This window comes from Podarcis gaigeae (genome assembly GCF_964106915.1).
Source record: "Podarcis gaigeae genome assembly, chromosome: 3".
Taxonomy (NCBI): domain Eukaryota; kingdom Metazoa; phylum Chordata; class Lepidosauria; order Squamata; family Lacertidae; genus Podarcis; species Podarcis gaigeae.
This window is the reverse complement of record NC_139680.1, coordinates 103073730-103094394: the sequence shown is the minus strand read 5'-3', so window position 1 is coordinate 103094394 and position 20665 is coordinate 103073730. Positions and strand designations below refer to the sequence as shown.

The following is a 20665-nucleotide window of genomic DNA, read 5'->3' as shown; positions in this document are numbered from 1 at the left end:
GGAGACAAACAGGAAGGAAGAATGCTTGCCTTTGTGCCCTGCATTTGGGCTTCTGGCTGCATTTAGTTGGAAACAGGATTCTAGGCTAGGTGGACCTTTGGTCTATGACAACAGGGTTCTTTCTACCTTCTTAACGTAGTAGTGGTAATAATGTTCATAATCAATTTCAATACAGTTTCCAATTCTAAAAAAAATAGTTATAGCATTATGGGCTCAAGCGACAATTGAAGGAAATACTACAAGAATTATAGCTGATGAACTACCAGGATACAGAGCTAAAAACTTAACCTTAAATAAAACAACCCACAATTCTGCAAAAAATAAAAAATCCAGTTTCTCAACCTGAGAATCTTCCCTGTTTCATTGTTCTGCTCCATGCAAAACCTGAGGCACTACCTTGTTTTGAAACCGTTTCAATGCAGCATCAATTTTAAAAGCTATCATTTGTACATTAAAACATGAATATGGCTCCAAAGGTTCTAGAGACTGAAAGCTTTATGAGATTTCTGAGAATATGTGTCCTTAAAATGATTTCCTCTATTTAAATTCATGGCACTGGTCATCTGCTTGCTCATCACTTGGCCATCAGAGTTTCTGACGTTTCTTTCCAAAGACCATAACCTTGGTCTTTTAGTAGTTAATATTTACAATAGTCACAAAGCCTAGATAATTGCCTTTTTAGACATACACAAGTAATAGATAGAAGAACTATATCATATAAAAACAGAAGTAAAAAAAAAATATTACAGGGATAAATTGAAGAGGGAGAGAATTCCAGGCCAGACATCCTTGGCCTGATATTGTTAAGAAAAAGTTTGCATAGTGGAATAAGTTGTGTTTTGAATCTATTCAAAACTTGAATCGATTACTTTCTTTTCATGAGTATGACATTACAACTTCTCTGGGAGCTTGAGTGTTGGCAGCAACCTTCCTAGGTGCGCACAGTCCATTTCTTCCAAAGCCCAAGGGCTGACTTTAAAAAGTTGAGGCTGCACCCCTGGGAATCATTTTGGACTCGCAGCTGTCCATGAAGGTGCAGGTCAATTCTGTGTCCAGGGCAGCTGTCTACCAGCTCCATCTGGTACACAGGCTGAGACCCTATCTGCCCGCAGACTGTCTGGCCAGAGTGGTGCATGCTCTAGTTATCTCCCGCTTGGAATATGGCAATGCGCTTTATGTGGGGCTACCTTTGAAGGTGACCTGGAAACTACAACTAATCCAGAATGCGGCAGCTAGTAGTGATGTATGGAAGTGAGAGCTGGACCATAAAGAAGGCTGATCACCTTAAAAGAAAATACAAATTTAAAAAGCCTACCATCCGGAAGCTCAGTGTCAGGCTCTCCCGGGAGTAGAACCAGTAACCATCTGATTCATAGACTAGTACCTAACATGGTGAGCTACCGGGGCTCCACAATGAATGGTTTCCTAGGGGCTTAAGTGTCCCTAGGTTCTGGAATGTCTCTGCCTGCCCAGGCCAGCTATTGGTTCCCCTTGACCTGAAAGAACAATAAAAGCTTCCAGGTCAGGTTGGAACTTTGCCAAGGCAACAACAGACCTCCCTGTGCCTTCCCTTGGTGCCCAATTACATCCCAGCCATTACATGCAAGTTTGGCCCCAGGAAAAGCTGTTCTGTGACTTGTATATATTAAGTAGGCACCTATTTTTGATTGACATCCAATGCCCTTTTTAAATGTGTTGGGGAGGAGGGGATTATTAGGTTGTTCTTGTTTTTATTTTTAATATGTTCTGTATTTTGTCTTTTTATATTGTGATTTTATGTTGTGAGCCACCCTGAGACCCATGGGTTTAGGGAGGTATACACATTTAATAATAATAATTTTTGGGTATTCCATTGCTGTACATGGGACTACGCTCATCCCTTATCTATTGAGAAGCCTCTTCAGGATTTTAAGAGTTCATGTATTGTGTTCACAATTCATTGATGGGTTTAGGGAGAGAGCATGCCTACTGACACCTGGATCCCAAGCCTGCAGGGCTTTAAGGTAGGCACAAGACTTTGAACCGGGCCTGGAAGCAGACTAGGAACCACTGAAAACTGCCTCAAAAGAAAAGAGGAATCATATGCCTCCTGCTGTGTTTCTACATGAATTACCTCTCTGGGCATCACCTGGCAGAAAGCAAGCAGGTCCAGAGCTATGACTTGTGCAGAGAGACACAAAGGGCAGCCTCTTCTAAGCACATACCATGCTGCCATACCTCTGAACTCCAGAATAAGGGAGTGCTCCAATGAAACCCAATGAAGAGGTTCATAGAAGTGCAGGTTAATTCTGCATTCAATGCAGCTGTTCACCAACTCCGGCTGGTACACCGGCTGAAACCCTACCTGCCTGTACACTGTCTCGCCAGAGTGATACGTGCTCTGGTTATCTCCCGCTTGGACTACTGCAATGTGCTCTACATGGGGCTACCTTTGAAGGTGACTCAGAAACTACAACTAATCCAGAATGAGGCAGCTAGACTGGTGACTAGGAGCAGCCGCCAAAACCATATAACACCAGTCCTAAAAGGTCTACACTGGTTCCCAGTATGCTTCCGAGCACAATTCAAAGTGCTTGTGCTGATCTTTAAAGCCCTAAACAGCTTCGGTCCTGTATACCTGAAGGAGTGCTCTGTAGAATGCCCACCTGTCAGGTGTCAAGGAAATAAGCAACTATTTGACTTTTATAAGACATCTGAAGGCAGCCTTGTTCAAGGAGGTTGTTAATGTTTGACAGGCTATTGTATTTTAATATTTTGTTGGAAGCCGCCCAGAGTGGCTGGGGAGGCCCAGCCAGATGGGCAGGGTATAAATTGTTGTTGTTGTTGTTGTTGTTGTTGTTGTTGTTGTTGTTGTTGTTATTATTATTATTATTATTATTATTATTATTATTACGTTCCCAGCGTCAAACATTTAGGGCGTTCAGCAACAGATACGGCAAGGGTGTTTGCTGTTGGTAACCATCTCACCTGGATCTCACCCTTCACAACACACTCCATTTGCACAGAGCATAAGGATGCTGAGAATTCCAAATAAACATCGAATCACAGCTCAAGGACCCTGCATTCCCTTACTATAACTATGGTACTGTGTCTCCCCAGATCCCATTCCTCCACCCTGACGACGCCAGTAGGACACCCTCATTATATGACAAGAACACAAAGCTGCATGCTCACCAGGCAGTTCATGATTTCCACTCCGTTTGGGTTCACAGTCAGTGCCTCATCATACAGTTGCTTAGCCTCCTCCAAGCTGCTGTTCATCTCCGCCAGCCTCCCCCGCATGTACAGCACACTGTGAGATGTGGGGAAGAGACTGGCTGCCTCCTGGATACAGAAGCTTGCTTCTTTGAGGTGCTGCTGCTCCATGAAGAGTTCGGCTACAAAACAAAAACGAAACAAGGCAAAGCGGTGCATTTAAATGGGTGTCCCCTGGCATCCTCCTGGAGAGCTGAAACATTGACAATGCTGGTTAAGGACAAGACGTTAGCCTCGTGAGAAACGACCCCGCTTATGACGTGTCGATTTTGAAAATGTGTGCTTCCTGGCATTTGTGTATTTTACGGACTCATGAACCATAGCTTGCTCACCGGCCACACAATCAGTCTCCTGGTTTGGTTCATAAATGAGAAGAAAACTGGATATTTAAGAAGCATGTAATAAACCTGCTGGATTTGCTGCTTCTGGGTTTTGTTTTGGGTTTTTTTGCAGCTTGTTGTGGTTTGGTGCAGCCCTTAGTTTAGCTGCCCCCCCAATTAAGTAAGGGAATCTCTTTTTCTTTTGTTCTCAGGCATGGGTCTTCCCCCAGTTACCTGGGAAATAACAGTAATTTCTTAAGTGCCTCAAAGAAAACAAAGCACTGTTAAAATGTAGAATTAGCACCGACAACATCCCACCTGCAGATTTATAGCTTAAACAAACTGATATGTGAGGAAAAAGAAGGGAGTGGGTAATAGAAGACGGTGGAAAAAGAGAGACAGTGCCTAAGAGCATAAGAAAAGCAGCTACCGGATAAGGCCAAAGACCAGGCACCCCCAAACCTTGGGACTACAAATCCCATGTTCCCTAGCTAACAGGACCAGTGGTCAGGGATGATGGGAATTGTAGTTCCAAAACATCTGGAGGGCCAAGTTTGCCTATGCCTGGCCTACTGTCTCCCATGGTGCAGGCAGAACACAGTCATTGTGTAAACTACAGCAAGTAAGAGGGAGAACCCTGTTTCGTTGGAGATGAGCTTAGGTATCTAGGCCTGAAAAGCAAACGCTTTGCCACTGAGCCTTGCTCTAATGGTCGGGTTGAAGAAGCTACAGAACCTATTTTGCGAATGGAATGCAGCGTCAATGTGAAAGCAAGTTCTCATGCACACTGCTACAGAGCAGGGAAGTGTACAATTATCACAAAGTTTGAAAGAAGCAGGCTCTGCAAAATGGGTGGTATGCGCTATTAATACTTTGAACTTTTCACAGGCTCATAGTCCTGACAATTCAGTAAAATGGATCACTGTCAAATCTGGAGGCAGGCAGTTAAGCTCTCATCCCCAACAAGGAAATATCTGTAACATCAACACACTTGTGCACAAACACTACCAAGACAGATCAGCTGAATTCTGACTGACATGCTCAGAAGCTTATTTTACATTCTGAGGTGGTGAAGAGCTTTTGGCTCCTTCTCCCCATGAATTGTTTCCATTCAATATGGCTATTATGAGAACCTTGTGATTTAAGTAAACTAGTGTCTGAAGTTGCTTGCTTTCCTTTTCCCTCCTCATCGGTTTAACCTTTTGTGCCATGCCTTTTAGATTGTAAGCCTGAGGTGGAGGGACTGCCTTGCCTTGTTTGTTATCAACCTCATATAAGCCATTTTGGGAGCCTTTTTATAGCTGAAGAACAGCTTTAAAATGCTTTAGATTAATAAACTTTCCCTGCGCTTTGCTGAAAAAAGTTTTGTTTAGCTGGGTATCAAGAAAACCAGCACACCAGAGATGACAGTTATAAGTTATTTTAAAAGCATTAACAGAGTCTATTATTCATGACTATTTTAACTCACGTGCACACAGAACAGAGGGAGATCCATTTGAAAAAAGGAAAAAATGGTCTAATAAAAATGAGGTCGTTTGACTGTTTACTTTGCTCAACAAGAAGTAATTGTTCTGTTACTTTGTCACAATGAGAAATATTGAACGAGAATACTAATGCAACCCACTGACATTATCAATCGATTTTTGTTAATGTAAACACTAAGATTTATTATGCCCTACGTGCAAATGTTATTAAGTCTTCACAAAACCTTCAGAAAAAATATGTTTTGTTTTTATTGAACCATCTCACTAAAACTGAAATATTTGACACTGAAAGAAATGCAGTAATTCTTGTTTATGACTATGGGGAAACACATTTTTTAAAACAAAAATAATTATGATTATTCCATTGCCTGGCAGATCTACTTTTAGGTAGCAGATAGAATGCTAATGCATGAATTGGACGCCATTCGTATTGCCGCTGTATTAGTAGCAAGAGACAGGACAAAAAAAGTATTTTACATTCCTAAGAATATGATATGATAAACATTTGTCTGGGAGTAAGTCCTATTGAACTCAGTGTGGCTGACTTTCGAGCAGCCCTGAACAGGACTGTACTGAAGTGTTGCCTTAAACTAGGGGAAAGGTGCAGGCCTTTGATGAATTTCTCCGTGTGTGGGGCGGCAAATTAAGAGTACACCCTTTTTCTCAGGCTATTCTGCACCTATGGCGTTTCTGCAATATGAAATGGAAAAAGAAATTATTTAAATAAACAATGAGATAGATGACTTTTCATTCCAAGTTCACCAGTAAGAAGAGCCAGGGCATGGGGACCTAAGGTTGCTTATTTCAATTTGAAGGCTTATACCCCACCTCTCAATCAAATGGTTCCCAAGACAGTTTATAAGCAGTCGGGAAGAACACCAACCCATATCCCATGCCCCCAAAGCCACGCCACCCCAAACCCCTTAGTTCTTTGACGGATGGGTGGGAACATGAGTTTACTGACCTCCCACTCCCTAGCCCAAGGGCAACTGGTACTTGAAGTCTACTTTTTCTGGCAGGGATGGGGAAGCAAACTCCTAGCAGCTGCTCCTTCTCTGGCCGGGGGGGGGGGGGGCTAGGCTGGTCATGATGTTCTGAGCAGGCAGGGGTTGAGGTCCCCAGTGGTCCCCAATGGCTAATGGCAGGCACCAGAGCTTGCTTTCAGTTCAACGGTCTTAAAGGACCCCTGACCATTAGGTCCAGTCATGGCCGACTCTGGGGTTGCGGCGCTCATCTCGCTTTATTGGCCGACGTACAGCTTCTGCGTCATGTGGCCAGCATGACTAAGCCGCTTCTGGCGAACCAGAGCAGCGCATGGAAACACCGTTTAGCTTCCTGCCAGAGCGGTACCTATTTATCTACTTGCACTTTGACGTGCTTTCGAACTGCTAGGTTGGCAGGAGCAGGGACCGAGCAACGGGACCTCACCCCGTCGCGGGGATTCGACCGCCGACCTTCTGATCGGCAAGTCCTAGGCTCTGTGGTTTAACCCACAGCAACACCCGTGTCCCTTATTCAGCAGTCTTAGGGAACTGGCAAAAGCTAAGAATTACCAGCCAGGGACCAGAGGCTCATAAAAGCCTGAAGTGCCAATAAGAATTACCATTCAGGTGACGTCTCAGCCTAAACAGAAGACGCCTCTGGTTCTTTTTGGTGAATTCACTTATTGGGAGCCCATGGTTTATATAAGTGGGCCCAGGATATTTTTGTCAGCACAGGAAAAGCTCTAAGGTGAAGTACCTTAGGTCTGAAGCTGAATGTGGCCCTCCAATCCTCTCTCTCTCTGGCCCTCAAAACTCTCCTCAGGCTGCACTCCTCACTGGCCCTTCTTTGCGCCCCAAGTGTTTTCGTCTGGCTGGAATGTGTTCCTTAACTCTTGATAACGCCTCTTGCTTCTCTGGGTAGAGGATAAAGAGAGATGTGGGCTTGAGAAAAAGCACCCAAAAAAGCACTGGGAAGTAACATGTGCACTTTCTCTGGTTGCCTTTAGGGCAACTGGCCAGGCTTGAAATCCCCATTGCAGGCTTGAAATCCCTTCTTTTGCAAGCAATGCCACTGTTACCTTATTTTCAGGTCTAGCCCTCTGACTCTTCTCAGCCGTGCAATGCGTGAGCCAATCAGCCTCCCAAATGTTATTAGATATTGTCAAAGAACACCAGGAGTCTTCGCATGGGGTGCACATCACAACAACCACTAGCGGAAGAATCTTTTTTTTATTAAAGCCCTAAATCTTGGTGTACTTGCTCATGCTTGCCATGCTCTGAGAGGACGTAACCTTACCTCTAGGTACATGAAAACAACAGGCTGTGCTTCTTGTGGAACGAAGTAAGAGAGGAAACTCAAAACTATTTTGAGTAAACAACATTACATTTGCTAGTGATGCTAGGAAGTAACAGTAGGCTGATCCATACAGCTTTTGAAGGAGCGTCTCCAGCCCCCTCGTTCTACCCAGACACTGAGGTCCAGCTACAAGGGACTTCTGGTGGTTCCCTCACTGCAAGAAGCCAAGTTATAGGGAACCAGGCAGAGGGCCTTCTCGGTAGTGGCACCCGCCCTGTGGAACACCCTCCCACCAGATGTCAAAGAGAACAACAACTACCAGACTTTTAGAAGACATCTGAAGGCAGCCCTGTTTAGGGGAGCTTTTAATGTTTGATGCATTACTGTATTTTAATATTTTGTTGGAAGCCGCCCAGAGTGGCTGGGGTATAAATAAAAAATTATTATTGTTATTGTTATTATTATTATTATTATTATTATTATTATTATTATTTGCAATGCAGAAAAGAGACCACATTTTTTCACTTGGTGTCAACCATTTTGGAAGTATGGGAGTCATCAGGGGCAAGCTGGGCTTTTACTTGTCCTGGCTAGCAACATTCAGGTCCATTGCCGGCTGGGGTAGTTGGTGCTTTCGCTTGGTGAACACACAATGCGATTATCTCAAATCTAATGCTTATTAAAATAACAATAATCAGGGCTGTATTCAAGTATGTTTGAGTAGACCCACTGAAAAGAACAGATCTTGTTTCCTCCTTCTCTGGAAGGGTTCAAGTCAAAAGAAAGGAGATTCCGACTTAGAGCTCAGCAAACACCCACAGGGTGGGATATTTAAGACTCCAAAGGAACCTCATCCCTTCCAAGGCCAAAATAAAGCATGGCCACAGCTCTGGACCACAACATTCCTCTTGCCCCTTTTCAGCAGGGGTGGGGAAAACCTCAGGCCCAGTAATCAAAAGTGACCCTCTGTGCATTTGTATCTGTCCCTTGACCACCCCCTCCGTCACCAGTCCTGTTTTCTATCCTCATTGAGTGCTATAGCCAGACAAGGATCTGTCCTTGAATTGCAATCTTGCTTCTTGCTCACTGGAAATGGTGCGTGTGTATGAGTAGAGACCTGATTTTTGTGTGGATGGAATCTCACTGTGGCGATCACACAGGGTCCTGGGACGTTTAACTGTCTATTGATCCCTGTGCCACCGCTGTGCTCGTTTCCCTGCTGCCACCAACCCGTTACTCTCAGGTAAAACACTTAGTCCAGACAGTTGTTAAAATTGAACCAAATAAACAAGTTTATTTTATAAGCATTAACAAGTTTATGGTTTCTCAGATAATATTCCTGTCGGTTTCTTAACTTTAATTTCTTTACCGACCTATACCTTCCTAAATACCTTCTGACTGATTATCTCAACGGTTTGACTGACTCCTCTTAACAAATTCTCTCACTCTCTCACATCAGACTAGCCCAGCCCACAGACTTATCCTCTCTATCTCTTCTCTAACTCCAGACTGACTTCTCACCCACCCTAACTCTAACTCTAACTCCTCCCCTTGGGTTCCCATTGGTTAGTCATTTTACAATTAGTTAACCCTTTCCTTACGAACCCAGTGTGATGTCACACACCTAGGAGGGCAAATGCCACAGTCGCCTACTGTACAAAGCTAAGAGTCACATGCAGACACTTGGTGCGAGGGGTCAGTGCATCTGGTTGTTCACCAGAAGGTTGCTGGTTCGAACCCAACCAGGGATGGCTGTGGGCAGGATTCCTGTAGTGCAGGAGGGCTTCTAGATGACCCTCAGGGTCCCTTCTGGTTGGTGGTAAAGCATAGCTGCCTTCCAAGCATTTCCAACTCTGCAATTCTACAATTCTATGCATTGCCCCACCCACTTTGGACTTTGGCTCCACCCACCGCACTGGCATGTGCCTCTGGAAAGTTGGGTGTGAGGGAATGGGGCCCTGTGGCTGAAAAGGGTTTCCTGTCCCCTACTTTCCAGAGAGGTGTTTAAACACCTGGAGAACCCTGAGAGTGAAAACCAGTGGGCTTAATTCACATGCATAAATGCGAGGCGCACACACGGTGAAGTATCTTGCGGAGTTGGGAGCTAAATGAGGATAGCAGGAGGAATATTGCATAAGGGCATTACCATATTCGTCAATCTGTTAGCAACCAACAATATAATTCCACTTGCAAAAAAGAAAAGAAAAATGATTGGGGGGAGGATGGGAAGAAGGGGGATGGAGAGAGAGCTAAGCAGCCCTTTCCAGCCTTTCGACTGCTATGAATTTGTGGGGGCCTATCAATACTCTTCATTTAAATATTTAAAGACCCAAAAAATCAAAATCAAAGCCAGAAGTGTAACAAGAATGACAAGGCAGCAAGGCTAATTGAAGGCCCAGCCCATGTACTTGCTAGGAGAATGATAATCCTTAAAGGATGGCATGGGAGGCTTAATTTGCACAACGTTGATTTTGTGTGTGTGGAAAAGTAGATCTGCAACTTGGCTACTTTGAATTAAGAACAAAACAAGAGACAGAATCTTTCTGACAGAAGGAGAGGGGAAGGGGCAGCTGGGTTAGAGAGCTGAGCAGAGAAAGGATGTACGTCTAGCCAACAAGGAAGAAAAATGGTATGACAAAGGGAGATTGTTTTGGCTTGCAATAAACCTGTGCTTCCAAGAAATTTAATTGTATGCTCCTATTAGTCATTCATTCTGCTTACTGCACTGAACCAGAAGCACTTCTAATCTATGGAACTAATTTACAGAGCGCCTAGCAGAAATCAGATTGGAAGAACGACAAACTGTTTGAATCAGGCTTGTAAATCTCTGCTGGTCGGATGACGTGGGATGAGAAAATGTCACCTCCAGGCCAACCATACAAGGAGACTACATACATGATATATATTGGAAGGAGGGTTTGATTTCTTTTTCTTCCACGTGTCAGAAATACCATCAGTAGTTATGTGCAGGAAAGCAAGATTCATTGCAAAAAAATATTAGCTAGCCATTTATTTATTTTGTGGGGGCTTAATGCTGTTTTGAAGAAGGTGCCATACCCTATTAGGCCCCCAAACTCCTCCCGGATGGTAACACCTTAGATTATGATCTCAATCCAAGACAATTTGCCCTGTAGGTCACATGACCTCTTTCTGAGGAGGAGGAGGAGGAAGAGAAGGAGGAGGAGATGATCTCCATAGATCTCCTGGAGAAGCACTATGAGAATTGCAAAATCCCAAGCTTGGCAACATAGAAAGAGCCCTTTCCAAATGACAAGAACATTCCTGGGTTCAGAAGTGGGTATCCTTAAAGCAGCTTTCCCCTACCTGGTGACCTCCATATATTTGGACTCCAACTCCCAACAGCTGCAGCCAGCTTGGCCAATGGCCAGGGATGGTGGGAGTTGTAGTCCAACAACATCTGGAGGGTACCAGATTGGGGGAATAAAAGGTTTGATCGCTGCTTCACCTCCATTTCCTGAGAACAGTAGCAAACGATCCATAGATTGCCTGCCCTCTGCAGAACACATGCAGAGCTACTGCTTGACTTGTATTACTTCTGACAGCCTTTTGTTGCTGGACAAACCATGTCAACTTGCCACTGATGCACAATAAAAAGGAGAACAGCTTAATGCTGGCTCATGTAAAATGCCAACTGCTCTGTACCTCTGGACGCTTTCCAAAGTTGATGTCAAGAATCATTCTCCCCAGCACTGCATAGGCAGAAACAATTGTGATTCTTGTCCCCAAAAGTCAAATGGTTTTTTAAAAAGTGGATTTCTGCAGAATGAACCACCTGAGACCAAAGGCCTCCAGTCCTCTAGGAGCCACTGCAGGTAGTTAGCCTTGGGGGGAAGAGGGATAGAGTTGATGTTGCTGAATTTATCCTGTTCCATGGGTACTTGAGTCTTGTGTGGGAAGCAGGTAGAATCTGGCAAAATAAAGGCTCATCAAGGTAAACAAAGCCAAACTACAATAGCCAAGGCCAGATCAAGTAGGCAAAGTCCAGGCAAAGTCAAGTCACACCGAAGCAGGGGACGTCCAGTCAGAAGCTTGCTTACACAGATGACAGACAAAAATAGGACTCTGGATAGCTCCAAGCGAGCTGGCTGAAGCTCTTTCCTTTTAAGGTAGCTATAAGAAGATGTTGTTCCAGTAGAAATAAAAGCCAACAGAGGCCTTATGGAGCCTGGCAAAAATGACTGGTGGGGTAAGCTCTGCCTCCCTGGAAGAGCAGGCCGGGCTGTAGACCTCTTCACCTAATGTTGCAGTCCTGAAATGTGAGGTTAGAGAGATGGGAGGCACTGAAGGAGACATCCTCTTAGTCAAAGGATGGAGGCAGAGCCATGTCCTCTAACCAGGAAGTTCTCAAACAGGAGACCTCTGGTTTTCCTTTTCAGGAAACAGCCTGAGACTCATCATCATCAGAGTCCCCCACCAGCCACTGCAAGGTCTCAGAAATTCATGGCAAAGTTTATGTAGAAAATGTACTTTTCTTCTACCAGCTGAGTTGTGAAAGCAAGATGCAAACTGTCCAGCATTGAACCTTCAGAGATTCAAGGGCCCTCCAACACCCAGGACTGATTGGAAGCACTTCCTTCTCTCTAAGATGCTGAACTAGTTTGCGTCTCCTTAGATCCCTACCAAGGAAGCTTCTAGATGTCCCCTTGCTGTTTGCATACAGATCGTGTTTTTATTGGGTCTTTTCCAAGACACTTCTTCCCTCGACTACAGTGCTTGAATTAGGAGGGGGCAGGGAAGGTAGGTGAGGACTTCATGGCTCCTCACAGTTCTCACCACTCATTCTTCCCAGTTTTTGCCACACCGTGTCCTTTCATAGCCTTCTAAAAGCAGATCCTTAGGAAGCAAATAAGCAGACGAGGCATCATTTGCCTCCACCCCTGTAACCCAAGCACTGAACACAGGTGGCTATGGATAGGTAGCCTAATTCAACAAGACAGTGCAAAGTTACAAAACAGACTGCCCTACTCAGGTGAATTAGCAGAGAGACATGATGGAGAGACCAAATTATGGAGGCCAAATTATGGTCCCTGTGGCCTTCTTAAACAGCTAAGGAGGTGATCCTAAAACATATTTCTCCCCCCGTTGTCATCTAAGATTTTAAGAAAAGCCCTGCCATATCACACAGCGGACCTATCTAATCTGGGATCCTGTGGCCAGAATATTATAGGAAGAGCACAAGCAGGGCTTGAGTGCTGTTGTTTCACAGAAGCTGGCGACATTCAGAGGCATGCTGCCTTTGACCCAGGAGGAAGAATTTAGCCATCATGACTAGAAGCTACGATAGCCACATCCTCCATGAATTTAGCTACCCCATTGAAATCAGCCCTGAGTGCTCACTGGAAGGACAGATCGTGAAGCTGAGGCTCCAGTACTTTGGCCACCTCATGAGAAGAGAAGACTAACTGGAAAAGACCCTGATGTTGGGAAAGATGGAGGCCACAAGGAGAAGGGGACGACAGAAGACGAGATGGTTGGACAGTGTTCTCAAAGCTACCAGCATGAGTTTGACCAAACTGCGGGAGGCAGCAGAAGACAGGAGTGCCTGGCGTGCTCTGGTCCATGGGGTCACAAGAGTCGGACACGACTAAATGACTAAAAAACAACAACAACATTGTAAACCATCTAAGGTGGCATCTGTAATCCCTGCGAACTGAAGGCTGCCCACCCGTAGCTCTAGCAGAAAGGAGGCTTATGTGATTCAGAAAACTGTCTGCTGTGTTTGTGCTCAGAGTTGGATTACTGGCACCATGTTGGGCTCCTTGGTCATAGCAAAGCCATTTCATAGGGAAGGGAGCTGTAACTGTAAGCAAAGGTGATTGACTGGTTGTAGAGCAGCATGTCTGTCTGGAAGTGGGAAGGAGGCCCAGCAGCGAGTGACCCACACGCTGACCAGTATTCCCTAGAGAAGCAGCGGAGTCTGCCAGTGCAGTTGTGGGCAACCTGGAGACAAACATTCCAACCCCTGACTTTGTAAAGTTCGCCGACTGCCGATATAACCCCACCTTTGCTCCTAATCTGAAATCTAGGCTCACACTAATCTGTCCATCACAAATAAAATAAATAAATACGTTTAAAATGCTCCTACTGTACACACAACATGGTTAGAACAGATGTTTTCCATCGGCTTGCTGTGCTATGACTACCCTCCATTCCAACTGCAGTGCACACTGATGGTGTATTCATGCCAATATTTCTTTAAGGGCAAATATCTCATTTTCTCCCAGGGGATCGGAAATGGTTTGCTCAGTTTTGCTGGAGAATTCGAAGGGAGAATGCAGAGGTATTTCAGTCCTCCCTTTGCCTCGGCGCTGTGAAAGACGGCGAAATGGTCTACCTGGCGAGGTCTGCAAGGCTCCACACGGAGGGCATTCGGCCAAGCCAGGGATCGAATTACTGGAGCAAAGTCTTCTGTGAGTGGCCATATTTGGTAAAGCATGGGCTTAGCTCAGAGAGAACCAGCAGGGGAAGCGGACTGGGGCATTGCAGTCAAGTGAAAAGGCTTAAAATAATACAGTATTACAAGCAGAAGGAATCGGGGTCAGCTTAGGAAACGAGGCTTATGGGCTGGGAAAAGAAAGTTTTGATATGCAAAGAGTTGCAGCAGCTCTCAGCCAATAGCCAACGAAATTCCTGGGGGGAAAAGATTGCCAAATACATCACACTCTCCTAAGGTCCCTGTTTACTAGGAATGACCCTTGTTTTCTGGAACGTATCCCTGTAAATTGTCCCCATTCTGCCCTTTTGCATTGAGACTAATAGGTTGTAATGCCTTTGGGGAGGGACTGTGCGGTTTTCTTAATTTTTGTACAGTCCCTAAAAAACAAAGGTGCTTTATAATAACTAATAACAGAATGGGGTGAACACTGGAATACAAAGCATTCGTAGAGTTGGAATAGAATGAACCAGAGTTGAAAAAGGTCTTAAGCTTAATCCATTCAGAGCAGGAAGTTCAAAGGTAAGATTACTTTCAAGAGATGGCAGCTTAGTCCCTGTCTGAAGATGTGAGGGAGAGCCCACTGTCCTACGGCTAGGCAATTGGTTCCATCCTTGAATTGCTCTTACTGTTAAGAAGCCTTTTAAATGGGGTATGTGTGGAGGGGTATTCTTTTTGTTTGTTACTATGTTATGTACTTTTGTGTTTTTATATTGGAAACTGCCCTGTGATCCTCAGATGAAGGGTGGTATAGAAATCAATAATAATACAGTGGTACCTCGGGTTAAGTACTTAATTCGTTCCGGAGGTCCGTTCTTAACCTGAAACTGTTCTTAACCTGAAGCACCACTTTAGCTAATGGGGTCTCCAGAGCACAATTTCTGTTCTCATCCTGAAGCAAAGTTCTTAACCTGAAGCGCTATTTCTGGGTTAGCGGAGTCTGTAACCTGAAGCGTATGTAACCCGAGGTACCACTGTGATAATAATAGTAATAATAATAATAATAATATAAACAACCATTTTTTGCCATAAAGGGCTGTCACCAGCTAAAAACAAACCTGATACATTGCACCAGAGGGTTTTTTCCAGCAGGAACTCCCCGGAACTCAGTTCCGGCACCTCTCAGGTGGCCGCCATTGCAATTGTAAGAGAACAAGGGAGGTGTTCATAGTGAGTTCCGGCACCTCTTTATCTAGAAAAACAGCACTGTATGGAACCTTCTTAAAAAGAATAAGCAGACTTACCAGCCTGCAACCAAATCTGTTCCAGAGTCGTCCACAGCTGCATAGGCCCTTGTTTTAAGGCTGTGCTGTGCATGGTGACTTCAGACATGGCCTGCTCCAGACGCGAGGCTGCAATGGAAGACGCTCGCTGGGAGCCTGAAAACAAACAAACAAATACACTCACAAAACATTGATCTAGTTATCCAATCAAAATATTGTTCTTTAGCTAATGGAGGTGGGGAGTGATCTCCTTTCTCCATTCCTGATGTAAACCAAGGGTGAAAATATGTATATTAGGCAGCTTTCCAGAAGAGTCCAGAGCTGTGTTTGTCTTAAAGCAGGCATGGCCAAACTTGGCCCTCCAGATGTTTTGGGACTACAACTCCCATCATCCCTAGCTAACAGGACCAGTGGTCAGGGATTATGGGAATTGTAGTCCCAAAACATCTGGAGGGCCAAGTTCGGCCATGCCTGTCTTAAAGAAATTAAATCTGTGAACCAGAAGTTGGATTCTGCTGTTTGTATATATGATTTAAAACTTCTTTTGCACAACACTTGGCATATTTTCTCCACTTTGTTCAGCTATTTTTTCATATTTTATTTTGGCTTTGCTTGTTATGAGGGAAAACATGGCACTATGCTTCCGAGCAGCCATAAATGTTATACAGCAGCTGAACAAGCTTTTGAGATTTCAAGCAGGCAGATTTCAAGAACAGCTTCACAACTCTGAGAACTGGAAACTAACTAGCTCAGCAGATTAGCAGGCTGAATTCCTGGCATTTCCAATAAAATGCCAGTTAATTTCCAGAGAAATGGGTAAGGGAGCATGGCTGGGAAAGAAAACAAGGCTGAGACCCAGGACGGTTACCAACCGGCAGAGGAGACAGTAGTAAGCTAGGACAAAAAATGGTCAGGAACTCAGTACAAAGCTTATATATTTGTCAGAAGCTAGGTTGTGTGCCCGGTGCCAAAATGCTATATTCTGATGCAACTTCAGCATACAAAGTAAATGGTATAAAATAATATAGAGAACGAGACCCTGTATTTGTTTGTGTGTGTTTTTAAGAAAAAAATTGTTATAATTGGACAGAACTTTAGATCTCACTGAAGGGCTACCGCTCAAACAGATAACATTATGTCCTGCAGGCAGCCAAGAAAAGCTAACTCCAGAATCCGAGACTTGGGAGAAGAAACAATTGAGGAGGACTGGAAAAAGTTTAAGGACTATTTGAAAAAACACTATAAGCTGTATGAATGTTAAAAAAAATGCACCTTTTAGGAAACTCTAGCTTCAGCAAATATAAGTTAATGAAATGAAAATTAAGACACAAGAATATAGAGGTAAAATAACGAAATAACTTTATTGTGTTTAATACAAAACATACAAGAATTGGGTTATAGTAAAATTGAAATCAGGGAACATGATAAAATGGAAGATACATTAAGTTTTGAAATAAGTTAACAAATTGCTGATGTTTTATATGACAGAGAACGCAGGGTTTGGAGGATGTGGGGAAGTCCTTTAGATTTGATGGAAAAAGAACATGGAAATTTGTTATTCTTCTATTCTATTTTCTTATAACTATCCTTTATTCTTTTTTCTGTATTTCTTAAAACTAATAAAAATATTATATAAAAAAAAGAAAAGCTAACTCCACACAGAGATCAGAAAATAGATTTTATTTAAACATGTTTCCCACCATATTCACAGGCAACACTGTGGTGTCCTTTAGATGCTCCTACATGGCTGGGGTTTGTTTAAACAACCCAGACACATAGATGGGGCTGATTCTATGGAAGAAATACCTGATTCTATGGAAGAAATACCCTACTGATGCAGCCGAATCATTTAAAAGTTATTTCGGAAGGACCGGAGCTGTTCACGGAGACACATTCCTATGCAGCTAAGGGAAAGGCTTTCTGAAAGAACAGCTAGCTATATGAATGCTGCTCTTAAAAGAAACTACAAATTTTAAAAGCCTGCCATCCGGAAGCTCAGTGTCAGGATCTCCCGGGAGTAGAACCAGTAACTATCTGATTCATAGACTTGTACCTAACATGGTGAGCTACCAGGGCTCCACAGTGAACGGTTTCCTAGGGGCTTAAGTGTCCCTAGGTTCTGGAATGTCTCTGCCTGTCCAGGCCAGCCATTGGCTCCCCTTGACCTGGAAGAACAATAAAAGCTTCCAGGTCAGGGTGGAACTTTGCCAAGGCAACAACAGACCTCCCTGTGCCTTCCCTTGGTGCCCAATTACATCCCAGCCATTACATGCAAATTTGGCCCCAGGAAAAGCTGTTCGGTGACCTGTATATATTAAGCGGGCATCTATTTTTGATTTTGACATCCAATGCCCTTTTAAAATGTGTTGGGGAGGAGGGGATTATTAGGTTGTTCTTGTTTTTATTTTTAATATATATTTTGTCTTTTTATATTGTGATTTTATGTTGTGAACCACCCTGAGACCCATGGGTATAGGGAGGTATACACATTTAATAAATAATAATAATAACCTTTGTGTATTCCATTGCTGTACGTGGGACTAGGCTCATCCCTTGGCTATTGGGAAGCCTATTCAGGATTTTAAGAGTTACATGAACTCTTCATTGTTCACAATTCATTGATGGGTTTAGGGAGAGAGCATGCCTACTGACACCTGGATCCCTTGGTTGAGTATACCTGAAGGAGCGTCTCCACCCTCATCATTTACTGAGGTCCAGCTCCAAGGGCCTACTGGCAGTTCCCTCACTGCAAGAAGCGAAATTACAGGGAACCAGGCAGAGGGAGTTCTTGCTAGTGGCGCCTGATCTGTGGAACGCCCACCTGTCAGGTGTCAAGGAAATAAGCAACTATTTGACTTTTATAAGCCATCTGGAGGCAGCCCTGTTCAAAGAAGTTTTTAATGGTTGATGTTTTATTGCATTTTTTGTATTTTGTTGGGAGCCGCCCAGAGTGGCTGGGGCAACACAGTCAGATAGGTAGCATATAAATATAATAGTTGTTGTTGTTGTTGTCACCCACCCCCAGCAGAGTCAGATTGGAAATTTGCCATTATGAGAATTGAAACTTATGTAGAGATGCAACAGGGAACCTCCTCTGTAGGCGGTTGCTTTGCTTGCTCACATAAATCTTTGATTACCATATTTTTTGCTCTATAAGACTCACTTTTTCCCTCCTAAAAAGTAAGGGGAAATGTATGTGCGTCTTATGGAGCGAATGTAGGCTGCGCTGCTATCCCAGAAGCCAGAACAGCAAGAGGGATCGCTGCTTTCGCTGCACAGCGATCCCTCTTGCTGTTCTGGCTTCTGAGATTCAGAATATTTTTTCCCTTGTTTTCCTCCTCCAAAAACTAGGTGCATCTTATGGTTTGGTGCGTCTTACAGAGCGAAAAATACGGTATTTAGTGAATGTATCCCTCACGTCACACTCATGGGAATAAACAGCCTACTGCCAGGAAGCCACTTCACAAATCCTGGATAGGAAGTCTACCTTCATGAGAATGTCTGTGCTGGGTTCGGGCTGCCAGACATTTTCTGCTTTGTTTCTCTTACCAGAGTCGGTGTCATGGGCATCAGGGAGAGTGAGATACATGCTGTTGTGTTTCTTGATTGGCGGCGCCTCAGCCAGGCTGCTTTCCTTCTCCAGATCGCTGCAAGGGAATGACAACGGCCACAAGGTGACGGATGGTTGTTTATGGGAAGCGCAGGAGGAACAGGCCTACCAAGTGAGCATCATATCTCATCCAATTGCCACCAGCTCTGAAAGTTGAAAACATCTGTGCCTATGTGATAGCGGCTGTCAGAATGCACCGTGTTGGGGAAAAAAATTCTGTCGAAGAGATGGGAATTGGTTGTGTCACACAAGCAACGCCCCTGCGAGGCATTCTGACAGAGCAAACTAGCAAGGCGATGTGGAGACGCTGCTGCTGGTGATGGACGCAGCTCTGAGCAATTTGGCACATTTCAGTCAAGCATAGTTTAGCCCCTCCAAAAATGCGGCTTGCCTCTCCTTTTCCTCATTGCATAAGAGTGGTGATCTCTGTTTACCTGGCTCTAAATAATAATAATAATAATAATAATAATAATAATAATAATAATAATAATAATATCTGGGGCACGGCTTGACTAACATAATTAACCTATTTTCGAAGGAGTTGTTTTAGGCAGCACGTTGATAGGTTTAGAGAGAAATGAGCCACATTTATCTATTTCCGGAACAGTAATTTTCATGATGGCGTGCATCCATGTTTTTTTCCTTCGATGTTGCAGCTATCTTTTATATGTTGTTAATAATTTTTTCTTTTTTTCTGTGGCTTACATATTCTCATTTCGAGGACTGTTGTTGTTATCACCCTCTTATTTCTCTAACACTATTCATAGGATAAAGAATTACCTTTTTAAAAAATAAAAAGAGACATATTTATTTATTTATTTATTCCCCTCTTTTATATGATATTTCTGTTCGAAACAGCTTGCTGAAATAGATAAATGGGTTTTTGAGGCTGCCCATCATGGCGAGAGACTGCCTCGCCTGAAATTTCCATCTTCTCCATGAAGAAAAAGAAGAAGAAGAGGAAGAAAAGGACATTAATTTAAATGGGGAGGGGGAGAGGAACATACTGCCATCAAAGAAATGTCAAAATTGTTTCCCCCTTTTTTAAAAAAAAGAAGAAGGAAATCACCAAGAATTTGAAATCATCAACTAAAACAGTAACACACACACACACACACACACACACACACAAACACATTTCAGGCTGCAATCCTAACCCCCGCTTACCTGTTGGCTTTTGGAAAGAGGCAGAATGGTTGCATTGACATGTCAGAGCCCTGGCACCTCCTTCACAAAGCCTTCTGGAAGCTTCTGCTCAGCTTAGGGAAGGAGGCGCGATGCTCATGTGCACGACGTCAGAACGTCACACACATGACATCGACCTCCCCCCCGTGCCCCTCGCAAGCTAGTGGCTCTGACTGTTCCCCTGTAAAAATATTTCACTGCACACCTGCCACCCCTGGGTGGGCTCAAACCACCAACCTTCTGGTTAACAGCCAGATGCATTATGCTTCTAAAGAGACAACAGAAAGGGAATCATATCTGCTTCCTACTGGAGAATATTCCAGAGCGCAGGAGCCTCCAAAAGAAAAGGCCTTGATTTCTATGGAGGTCAACTGAACCTAAGCTTCTGTGAGGAACTTAAGTGTTGGTCAGAGGTTCAGAAGGGTTTTAAAGTTCAAAACCAGCATCTTGAACTAGGCCTGGACATTTATTTGCCACATTTATACCGCACATTTCCTCCAAGGAGCTCAAATGGTGTACGTGGTTCTCCCCCTCCCTATTTTGGACTTGGACTTGATATCCCGCTTTTCACTACCCTTTAAGGAGTCTCAAAGCGGCTAACTATCTCCTTTCCCTTCCTCCCCCACAACAAGCACTCTGTGAGGTGAGTGGGGCTGAGAGACTTCAAAGAAGTGTGACTAGCCCAAGGTCACCCAGCAGCTGCATGTGGAGGAGCGGAGACGCGAACCCGGTTCACCAGATTACGAGTCCACCACTCTTAACCCCTACACCACACTGGCTCTCTATATCTGTGTGACAACCCTGTGAGGTAGGATAGGCTGATTGACAGTGGATGGCCCAAGGTCACCCAGTGG

The 20665-nt window shown here is 44.0% G+C and overlaps 1 protein-coding gene and 1 long non-coding RNA gene across 2 annotated transcripts in view; one reads left to right on the top strand and one right to left on the bottom strand.

Annotated features, from left to right (window-relative positions):
- Positions 1 to 20665, bottom strand: part of TTC7A (tetratricopeptide repeat domain 7A) — a 195547-nt gene that overhangs the window by 35805 nt on the left and 139077 nt on the right. The window contains exons 17-19 of the mRNA XM_083733245.1: positions 18566 to 18663; positions 15038 to 15172; positions 3175 to 3377 (exon numbers count right to left, since the gene is read on the bottom strand). Of these exons, the coding sequence (XP_083589371.1) occupies positions 3175 to 3377; positions 15038 to 15172; positions 18566 to 18663 (436 nt within the window). The remainder of the gene's footprint in view (positions 1 to 3174; positions 3378 to 15037; positions 15173 to 18565; positions 18664 to 20665) is intronic.
- Positions 1290 to 19942, top strand: LOC310842152. Its single transcript, XR_014562936.1, has 4 exons — positions 1290 to 1814; positions 1953 to 2003; positions 18569 to 18738; positions 19485 to 19942. It is a non-coding gene; the product is annotated as an uncharacterized lncRNA (long non-coding RNA).